Below are 11,547 nucleotides of genomic sequence, written 5' to 3' on the forward strand. Positions count from 1 at the left end.
AAATATTGCACTCATACGCAGCTCGTTGCACGGTCCTTGTGGGGGATGACATCATGCGGGGAAGGGGAAACGTGACGCTAGAGACTGAGAGGCTAGGGATCGCGAGACTAGGGACTGAGAGGCTAGGGATCGCGAGGCTAGGGACCGAGAGGCTAGGGACTGCGAGAGAGGTAGCGCTTAGGAGAGAAAGAGAGAGCGCGAGGTGAACGCGAGAGAAAGAGAGGGTGTGAGGCGAACGTGAAGGAGAGAGATGTTGCGGCGAGGAGAGAGAGAGAGAGAGAGATGACGCGAGGTTAGGGACTGCTAGAGATAGCGCTTAGGAGAGAAAGAGAGAGCGCGAGGTGAACGCGAGAGACAGAGATAGCGAGAGGCGCATGCGAGAGATGACGCAGTGAAGGAAAAGAAGAGGAATTTTTAAAATGAATATATTAATTTAATATTAATTATTTTTAATTATGAATAAATGTGTATTATACATTTGTGTGTGTGTGTGTGTATGTGTGTGTTTAAAAGAATATAAATGGATATAAATGTATATAAATGTGAATATATAAATGTGAATATATAAATGTGAATATAAAATGGATATAAAATTTTAAAAAATATATATAAATGAATATAAAGATAAGAATATAAAGATGAAAATATAAAGATGAAAATATAAATGAATATCATAATATATAAAAATTGTCGGTGATGGAGGTGGCTATGGTAAAGCCGACGATTGTGGATGCGAGGCGGTGAGGCAGCCGAATGCTAGGTGCTGTGAGAAGCGGAGGCGACGGCTGGGCGGGGACTCCTGCATAACAGAAAATTTTTATTAATTATTTTAATAATTTATAATTAAAAGAAATACTTACTAGTTCCAATTTTCCACCACAGGTTCTGGTGGATATGGCTCTAGACCAAACAGTTCCCGAAGAGCATACATGTTCTCCCATAGCCAACTGTTATTGGCATCCATTTCCCGCGCCTCTGCAGTTTCGCACCACATTTCTGCAAACATTTGTCGATGTTCCCACCTCAGCATTCTCACCCACTCTCGTTCAGTTAAACCTTGCTCCACCACGTGTTGCGGCCGTAAATTTTGCACAATGTTATAGATCATCTGAAAAATATGAATATTTAATATATATATCTAAACATATTGCAATATTCTGTACAATAGTTTTAAATAAATTGTACAACTTACTATTTCGGGGAGCGTACGGCGCAGAAAACCTCCAGTCATTTTTTTCACTATTTTTTTACACTCACTTCGCTCGGCGACTGTTCGAGACTTTTTGATGTGGAGACAGACTCTCTCTCCATAAGCTTCAACCCCCGTCCCTCTCAAAATTATTGCAATTCTTCCTTAAAAGATATTTAGGAAAATGTTTCGCTCTCGTTTACGACCGATTTTCCGCGAGGGTACAAGCTGCCGAACGTCAACGCTTTTACATTTGCACCCCTATAAATAACGTTTGACATGTTCGTCGCAGCGTCGGCTTAAAATCTTCATTCCTTTCCTAATGATAAAATGTCCATAAAATGAAAAACAGTTTTATGGCTTCGGGTAGCCATAAATCACAAAGATAATCAGTTGCCGAACATGCTTAGACTCCCCCCTTCCCCCCTCCTTTGTCGAAACATCCCCTCCACCCGCGTGACGTCAGCCCCCGCGCCTACGAGATACCCCCGCCCCACGTGACGTCATACCCCTCGCCCCGGAGAACCCCCCGCGCCCCGCACCCCCCTCAGAGGACCTGGGTTAGAACTCTCATAGTATTCCTACTGCCGAGCATCGCGGAAGCGCCGAGACTCGGCATTTTGGAATTGATCGAGATGGAAAATGGTGATTTGGCGAACAATAACAGAGATGATGAGGGTAATAACATGATAGCTATGGGTGCCGACGATATCGAAAACTTGCAACCGCTCATCGATGTATTGGAAAACGATCTCGAGAATGAAAACGATATTTATGTAATGCAAAACGGCTTTCCTATATGGTTATTGAGATTATTGGACATGGCCAATCCGCTTGAATTTGATATGCAAGCTCGGCAAAATTTGAGGGACCTCGAAGATGAAGTTGCAGGTAACTATGTGTTCTCCTTATCTTTTTGCGCTGTTTGCATAGGCAAAAAATATATTTTTAAATTTTATATTTATAATTGTAATATTTAAATAATTTTAATGTTTATTAAAAAGTATTATAATATTATTACTAGATGATGCTAACTACGTGGGTCGTGACGAAGGTTTCGATAGCAATTCTTCCGAGAATGAGAGCGATATATAAATGATTACAAGCACAAAGAACAAAAAACTTTACTTACTTGGGACGTGAAAGGGAGAATGTGATGCGTGTGATATAATTAAGATATTTAAATATAATCGTACATATCAATCTTTGACGTTCCCAACAAAGTCTACAAGATATAGATTTGGAGGGTAAAGTTCTATACATTGGAGAACATTCTTGCTTATATTTGATATCTGATGAAAAATTTTGCATTTTACATTAGAATATTTGATATGAAAACAACATTTTTTTAATTTAAATTTAAATGCTTAAATCATGTTGATATTTAACTACCTCTATATTTATTTTTATTTTTTATGGCGTTATGAAATTATAATATTTTGAACCTATGTGTAACGTTTTATGTAACAGCAAGGAAAATCTGATTATTAAGTAGAAACATATTTTTCTCTTTCTTTATATTTAATAAACATGTGGTCTCCGACGACGCCTGTCGACGCCAGTAACTTTATTATTTTTCCTTCACAAAAAATGCAATCACAAAAGATGCTCGAAATGGCGACCTCCTAATTCAATGCAGGCATTACACCGCCGCACCATACTTTGCCGAACTCGTTCGAAAATGCCTGGTGTATGCTGGACGACCTCACAAGCATTGAAGATCCTCGCAGTCAGGTCCTCTACTGTTTCTACAGGAGTGGCGTACACTAGGCTCTTTACATGACCCCAAAGGAAAAAATCCAGAGAAGTCTAGTCTGGGGAGCGAAGTGGCCATGCAACTGGACCTCCTTTGCCTATCCAGCGACCAGGGTAGGTTTGATCAAGATAGTCCCGCACTGCTCGGGAGAAATGGGCCGGCGCACCATCGTGCTAATACCACATCTGATTACGTACAAACAACATCACATCTTCGATTAACTCAGGCAGGGTTTCGCGGAGGAACTGCAAGTAATTGTTCCCGTTCAGGCGAGGTGGCAACACGAACGGGCCGATCAATTGATCACCTAAGATTGCAGCCCAAATGTTTACAGAAAACCGTTGCTGATGGGTCCTGATGTGTTTCGCGTGAGGATTCTCGTCATTCCAAAGATGGCTGTTACGGCTGTTGAAGAGGCCATCCTTTGTGAATTGCGCTTCGTCAGAGAACAAAACCATGCTACCAAAATGTGGATTGTCTACGAGGCGATTAAGGTACCACTGACAGAAATTCACACGAAGCGGGAAGTCAGCTGGGCCCATTGCTTGCACCTTCTGTAGATGGTAGGGGTGTAATTGTTGTTCGTGTACGACTTTCCAGACAGTATTGTGGGCGACTCCCATAGCATGGCCGATGGCGCGAGTGCTAGTGGACGGTTCATTTTCAAATCTTTCCAGAATATCCTCCTCAAAATCAACGGTCCGGACAAGTCTTCTTGCTCCGGTGTCTAATCTGTTCACCGTCATCGTTCCCAGTTCCCGCAAGCGACGATCGATGGCTGCAAATGTTTTCCGACAGGGGTGTCGCCGATTAGGAAATCTCTCACGGTAGATCCTTTCAGCAAGTCTTGTATTGCAGCGAGCCTCACCGAACACAAGATGCATGTCTGTCATCTCCGCAAATGTAAACATGTCGATTTAATTTCCGAAACAAAACGCTGAACTGAGATCAGTGTGGACTAGGCGTTCGCTGCTTTGCGTCGCAGAGATGCCAGTTTCGAGACGCTGCCACCACGAACACAAGGAAAGAGCCTCGTACGTGTGCGCAGGCGCCGCTGAGCGCGGAGCGCCATCTCTGCTTTGCAGTCGTGCATCGTTGACAGGCGTCGTCGGAGACTACATGTTTATTAATAAAAGTTGCATATTTTCACCTACCCTACAACCCCTCAACGGTTGGCACCGGAGTTCCCGAACACCCTGTATATATATACGAGGGGTGTATGATAAGTACCCGTGTTAGGGAAGAAAACGCATTAAAAAAAATTTTTTTTTATTTATTTTTCAACACAGTCTCCTTTTAGTTCAATACATTTAGTCCACCGATATTCCAACTTTTTTAAGCCATTCAAAAAATATGATTTTTCGAACTCCGCAAAATAGGCTTCTGTTTCCGCGATAACTTCTTCGTTTGACGTGAACCGCTTTCCGCCAAGCCATTTTTTCATGTTTGGAAACAAAAAAAAGTCACAGGGGGCCAAATCGGGGGAATATGGTGGATGAGGTAGCAATTCATAGCGTAATTCGACCAGTTTTGCTGTAGCGATTGCGGACGAGTGAGCTGGTGCGTTGTCGTGGTGAAAGAGCACTTTCTTCTTCGCCAAATGGGGCCGTTTTCTTCTCAATTCAGCGTCGAATCGGCCCAATAAATCAGCATAGTACTGCCCCGTAATTGTCCTTCCCTTCTCCAAATAGTCGGTGAAGATGATGCCTCGCGAATCCCAAAAAACGGTGGCCATGACCTTTCCGGCCGATGGAACCGTTTTTGCCTTCTTTGGAGCAGGTTCGCCGGGTGAAGTCCACTGTTTAGACTGTTCTTTCGATTCTGGCGTGATGGATCCATGTTTCGTCAATAGTTATGAAACGCCGCAGAAACTCTTTCGGATTGCGCTTAAACATGTCCAAACAGTACTCTGAAGTTGTCATGCGGTTCCGTTTTTGTTCCACTGTGAGCAAACGCGGCACCCATCTCGCCGATAGCTTTCTCATGCCCAATTTTTCGTGTAAGATATTTTGTACGCGTTCAATTGAGATGCCTACAATGTCAGCAATCTCTCTGATCTTCACTCGGCGGTCTGTTAACACGATATCATGGATTTTGTTGACCATATCCTCCGTAGTCACCACAATCGGACGGCCTGGACGCTCTTCATCAAAAACGGATGTTCGGCCTCGCTTGAATTCATTAAACCAATATCTGATGGTAGTCATCGAAGGTGCATGATCCTTATAAACGGCATGCAACTGCATTTTGATTTCCTCACACGTCTTCCCATCCAAAAAAAGAAATCGAATCACTGACCGATATTGCTCTTTTTCCATGATTGCAAACAAATACAAACTTGCCCAATTTTAACAGCTTTAAAACAAAATCTATTCGATAAATATGTCTGAAATTTTGACAGGCGACAGTTGAAAGATGAAATTAAACAATAGTATACAGATTTTGAGTCAGTGGCGCTATCAGTCGTTAAACACGGGTACTTATCATACATCCCTCGTATATATGATATCTGGTACATTATATTATCACAAATGTGTGATATATTATGAATATTGAGTTGTTTTGTGATTATTTAACTACAATTTTCTTAAAACTTCCTAAGACTGAGACTGCATAGAGTTATGTTCGCGCTCGTGCTTTGGGTAAATAAAATTGATGTAAAATCTGATAGTAGATATAATGTTCTCGATATATTTTGACCTAATACAGAAAAGCATGTACATATTGTGTTCAAAGCTGCAATAAATAATTATACATTATTTCTGCAATTTAAAAAAGATCTGTTATTTTGCGACTTTGAGGACAAAAACAAATAGGCAATAAATCTGCGATGACAGATACGCCAATAAAAAACAACACAAACATATAAACACGTAACAGCCACCGCGCCGGAACACAACCACCGACGTCGCGAAAAGCATGCGCGGCCGCATCACGTGGGCACTGTAAGGCCAATCGATCGCGCGATCTAAAGACTCGCACATGACAGGCACGTGCCTACTCTGCGCGGATCACGAGGCAGCCTATAGCGTACGGCGCCTTCGAGTCACCTCTAAATGTTTGAAAATTAAGGATGATTATTGGCGCTCGGCGAAAAGGGTGACTCCTGGCCCGAATCAATAAAAGGAGCTCACCCATGATCATCCACGCCTTATCGCAGTTATCCGTCGTGAAACCGCATACCGCACGCTTGTTATACCTAATTAAAACCGCAGTCGCCACCCGCTATCAACCAACTAACGATTTCGAATTACGGACTAGAATTCTATTACGGCATTATTGTTAGTCGTGACAAATACTGTTTTGTTGTATATGTTAATTTTTGTGCTAATACAGTAAACATTGTTAAACTAATATCTGAGAGCACTTATCGCTTCGCTTCCTCAATATATCTGCTTTCCTGCACGCGCTCGTGAACATATTGATGGTCCTTCGAGCCGGATTTTCGTCATAAAGCCGGCATCCGCACGTTCGCGAGTGTTCTCTCTCGTGGCGGGAGTGAAGTGATTACTCAACTATAACAGGAACATTTGTGAGTGTCAATCATGGATGCAGCTACGCTTCACGATAGTCAAAGTGAAATTCAAAGTCGCATATCGCGTTCAGTGGAGTACCTCAAGAAGTTGGGTGCCGCCAACATCACCGCCAGTGCCGTCGCAACTCGCATCCGGATCCTCGACCAACTGTGGGTGAAATTCGAGGAGCAGCATGATCTCCTTCGGGCCGCCCTGAAAGATAAATTCAAGGAGAGTGCGTACGTAACCTCTGGTCTCTTCGAGATAACGGAGAATGCTTACGTGATGCAAAGGAGCACGCTGGATGGCTACGCCGAACATATCAAGGCTCAAGTCGTAGGCACACCGCCTACCTCTGACAGCGCCCCGAAGACCACGCTGCCTCGCATCAAACTCCCGCAATTCTCAGGCTCGTACGCCGACTGGCCTTCATTTCGGGACCTCTTCCTGTCCGTCATCGGTGGCAACTCCTCAGTCTCCAAGATCGAGCGGTTCCACTATCTTCGCTCGAGTGTGCAAGGCCAAGCCTGAAATGTTAATCAGATCATTACCGGTTACGGGCGAGAACTATGATCGCGCGTGGGCGATATTGTGCAAACACTTCGACAACAAAAAGGAACTGATCCGCTTGAACTTCGCCGCATTCACTGCCACGTCGAAGATGAAGGGGGAAAGCGCCGAAGAACTGAGTATCATCCACAATGCTGTCACCACCGCCGTAAACGCTCAAGAAAGTATCGGCCGCCCCATAAACTCGCACGGGATGGATCTCTTCAACCACTTAGTCATCGAACTATTCGACGCACGCACCCGGCTGGAATGGGAGTCTTCCACGTCGGACTCCGCTGAACCTCCACGTCACGAGGCACTTCTCGAGTTCATAAGCCGACGAATGCGAACACTCAACGCCGCGCGACCGAAGAACTTCGTGAAGACTTCCAGTGATTTACCACGCACCGCCAAAACTCACGTCGCGAAGCACGGAACTGATACGCCGCAGTGTGCACTTTGCCACGAGAAACACTCACTAATGACGTGCCGTGATTTCAAGGGCAAATCAGCTGCCGATCGGAAAGCATTGGTCGAGACAAAGCGACTATGCTTTAATTGTCTCGGTAACCACTTCATGGCAAAATGTCAATCGAAGAAGAGCTGTTTCACTTGCAACGCACGTCACCACACCATGTTGCACGACGCATACACTACACGCTCACAACCCGAGGCCACCACACTCACTACGGTTCACACGAACGTAGACAAGAAGGCAGTCCTCCTCGCAACCGCTCGCGTGAAAATCGCCGACCGCAATGGATCACCGCACGACGTCCGAGCTTTGATCGATCAAGGCTCCGAGGTGTCACTAGTCTCCGAGACGCTAGCACAGCGACTACGGCTGCCACGATCCCACACGAACATGGCCATCTTCGGGATTGGAGGCACACGTGCAGGATCAACCCGCGGCAAAGTCACGTTGAACATCAACTCCAACGTGACCGACGCCAACCTGTGTGTAGCAGCATTCGTGTTGCCACGCCTTTCGCTGCAACAAGGTATCGCAGCAAAACGCCACCGCAACTGGCCGCATATTCAAGGTCTTCAGCTGGCTGACCCTCAATACCAGGAGGGCGATCCAGCGGAGCTTCTCCTGGGAGCGGAAGTATGCTCTCTAATCTTTGAAGAGGGCCTACGCAAGGGCGGACCCCAGATGCCGATCGCCCAGAAGACGTCTTTCGGATGGATTCTCTCTGGGGGCTCCGACGCAGCATCCGCAGAGGAACAACGCCACACATTCCAGTGCTCCGCTGACCGCGACCTAGTTGAGCTGGTTCAACAATTTTGGCAGCTAGAAAAGGAACCCACCGCAGTAGCTCCGCTCACCCCTGACGAAGAACGATGTGAGGAGCTCTTTGTGCGTACACACACACGCACCACCGCCGGGAGATACGTGGTGAGGTTGCCATTCTCCGCGCCGCCGACAACCCTCAGCGAGACCCGCAAATCGGCCGAACGCCTTCTGCTGGTGATGGAACGACGCTGCGACCGAGATCCTCGATTCGGTGACTTCTATCGAAGCTTCATGCGGGAATTCGAGGATCTGCAACACATGGAGGCGATAAGCACACTGCCAAGTGACTCGGAGAGCAAGTGCTACCTACCGCACCACGGCGTCCTCAAGGAGTCCAGCACCACCACCAAACTCAGGGTGGTCTTCAACGGATCGCAACGAACACAGTCGGGTGAGTCGTTGAATGCTCATCTGCTCATCGGAGCAAATCGCTTGCCAGCACTTAACGACATACTGCTACGATGGCGTTGGCACCGGTACGTCTTCGTCACGGACATCGAGAAGATGTACCGGCAAGTCCTCGTGCATCCGGACGACTGCGGCTTTCAGACGATCCTGTGGCGCCACTCTGTCGATGATGAGGTACTGGAATATCGGCTGAAGACAGTAACCTACGGGCTCGCTTGCGCACCCTTTCTTGCCATCCGAACGCTGCAGCAACTCGCGGTGGATGAAGGAGGTCAGTTTCCCCGCGGTGCTGTCGCACTAAACCGTGACTGCTACGTGGACGACGTGGTCACCGGCGCGAACACCTTGGCGGACGCGACCACGCTGCAAAATGAACTTCGCAATCTCTGCACGGCGGGCGGGTTCCCCTTAAGAAAATGGGCAGCGAACGACGAGAGGGTCTTGACGGGAATCCCACGGGAACATCGGCTTCAACGCTCACCACACTCGTGGGAAGGAGAAACTCACTCCACCTTAGGACTCCACTGGCACCCGCACGGGGATCAATTCTCCTTCGTGTTTCATCCCCGCACGATCGCGGAATTCACGAAGAGACGAGTCCTCGCCGAAACCGCTAGGCTGTTCGATCCGATGGGCTGGCTAGCACCAGTCGTGATCCGGGCGAAGATCATGATCCAGACGACGTGGCTGCAGCGATTGGATTGGGACGCCCCACTCCCACCAGCCGACGTACGACAGTGGAAAAGCCTGCTGGAAGAGCTTCCGCTTCTCGATCGCATACGGATGACTCGCTGGTTCTGCACTGGAGATGCCGACACACATCTTCAACTGCATGGCTTCGCAGACGCATCAGAACGAGGTTATGCCGCCGCTGTGTATCTGAAAGGACCAAGGTTTCAGTTAGATTGATGATGGCTAAAAGCAAGGTAGCTCCCGTCAAACAAGTAACCTTGCCAAGACTGGAACTTTGCGCCGCCACTCTACTCACCAATTTAATGCATCACGTCTGCAACACGCTCGACCTTGCCACAGTGCCGATCTATCTCTGGTCTGATTCCCAGGTCACCCTCCACTGGATCCGCGGGCACGCCTCAAAGTGGAAGACCTTCGTCGCCAACAGGGTAGTTCACATCCAAACGCAACTGCCCAACGCACGATGGAGACACGTGGCCGGACGAGACAATCCTGCAGACTGTGCATCGCGAGGAATCAATCCAAGCGAACTCATCAACCACGCATTGTGGTGGACAGGACCTACCTGGCTGCTGAGGACAGAAGCTGCATGGCCGAGCACCGAGATGGGAGCATCTGAAGAGGACCTTCCAGAGAGCCGAGCCACCAGCCTGCTGATCAAGAGGGACGTCGTTGTCGAACCGGAACTCCTTCTTCGGTTTTCCACTCTGCAACGCCTGCTGCGAGTATCGGCATGGTGTCTGCGCTGGCGTCGCACATCGAAACCCGCTGACACCCCTGGACTACCACTGGATCCGGATGAACTGGACGCTGCGCTGTTTCGTTGGCTTCGATTGATGCAAGCGCTCCATTTTACTGAAGAGGTCGCCGCCATCACCGCCGGACGCATACTATCACCACGCAGCTCGCTGGTGAAGCTCAATCCATTCCTCGATGACCACGGCGTACTGAGAGTGGGAGGACGACTCAAAAATGCTCTGCTGCCGCATGATGAGAAGCACCCGATGATCGCTCCGCCAACGTCATGGTTGACGCGATTGATAGTTGACTCCTGTCACCGCCGGACTCTGCACGGAGGAGTGCAACTCACGCTCGGATTGCTTCGTCTCCGCTTCTGGGTGCCACGAGGAAGAGCCGTCGTCAAACAGCTACTTCATCGCTGTGTCACTTGCACCAGGTGGCGGGCGGCTGCTCCACACCCGCCGATGGGCAATTTACCGCCCGATCGAGTCACTCCAGCACGATCATTTCTACGCACTGGGGTGGATTATGCAGGGCCAATACTCATTCGGACGAGCAAAGGTCGTGGACATCGCGCTTACAAGGGCTACATCGCAGTATTCATCTGCTTTTGGTCGAAGGCCATCCACCTGGAGCTCGTCTCGGATTATTCCTCCGACGCATTCATCGCCGCACTTCGCCGCTTTGTCTCTCGCCGGGGCCTGTGTACCGACATTTACAGCGACTGTGGCACAACTTTCGTTGGAGCTGACCGCACCCTGCGGGAGCTCCTCATTGCAGCGTCCTCCGATGGCCGTGGAATCGCACGTGCAGCAGCCGCTCAGGGAATCCGCTGGCACTTCAATCCATCAGCGGCCCCGCACTTCGGCGGATTGTGGGAGGCAGCCGTGAAATCCGCCAAGTATCATCTTCGTAGAGTGATCGGCGAGACCACCCTCACCTTCGAGGAGTTAAGCACGCTCCTCGCTCAAATCGAAGCCTGTCTTAATTCCAGACCGTTGCAGGCACTCTCAGATGATCCAGATGACGTCGCCGCTCTCACACCGGGACACTTTCTCATCGGGGCACCTCTCCTCGCCGTACCCGAGCCGTCTCAGATCGAGAAACCTGGAAACACGGGGTCACGATGGCGTCACCTGCAAACCATGAGGGACCATTTTTGGGGGAGATGGTCGAGCGAGTACATTCATGGACTTACCTCCCGATCAAAGTGGTTCAAGGACGAGGCATCACCCCGCATCGGAGCACTCTGTCTGGCACGCTCCGAGAACACCCCTCCGAGCCGATGGCCTCTTGCAAGGATCACGCGACTGCATCCAGGAGATGACGGCGTCGTGCGCGTAGTCACCATTCGAACGGCGACTTCCGAACTCGTACGTCCGCTCGTGAAGCTCGTGTT

At 48.6% G+C, this 11,547-nt stretch overlaps 2 protein-coding genes across 2 annotated transcripts; one reads left to right on the forward strand and one right to left on the reverse strand.

Moving 5' to 3' along the window:
• Positions 1 to 4,747: 4,747 nt before the first annotated feature.
• Positions 4,748 to 5,191, reverse strand: LOC145948835 (protein GVQW3-like). Its single transcript, XM_083058390.1, has one exon. The coding sequence runs from the start codon at positions 5,189 to 5,191 to the stop codon at positions 4,748 to 4,750; it is 444 nt and encodes a 147-aa protein (XP_082914516.1).
• A 1,801-nt stretch (positions 5,192 to 6,992) lies between these two features.
• LOC145948836 (uncharacterized) lies at positions 6,993 to 9,623 on the forward strand. The gene has a single exon (XM_083058391.1). It carries the CDS (start codon positions 6,993 to 6,995, stop codon positions 9,621 to 9,623), a length of 2,631 nt encoding a protein of 876 aa, XP_082914517.1.
• The last annotated feature ends 1,924 nt before the right edge of the window (positions 9,624 to 11,547 follow it).

Source organism: Prenolepis imparis, unplaced genomic scaffold (assembly GCF_030444845.1).
Source record: "Prenolepis imparis isolate NDT839.2.m4 unplaced genomic scaffold, iyPreImpa1.0 SCAF_747, whole genome shotgun sequence".
Classification (NCBI taxonomy): domain Eukaryota; kingdom Metazoa; phylum Arthropoda; class Insecta; order Hymenoptera; family Formicidae; genus Prenolepis; species Prenolepis imparis.

Bases quoted from the DNA above. Each gene is read 5' to 3' on its own strand.
- LOC145948835 (XM_083058390.1), bottom strand. From the start codon at position 5,191: ATGCAGTTGCATGCCGTTTATAAGGATCATGCACCTTCGATGACTACC.
- LOC145948836 (XM_083058391.1), top strand. From the start codon at position 6,993: ATGTTAATCAGATCATTACCGGTTACGGGCGAGAACTATGATCGCGCG.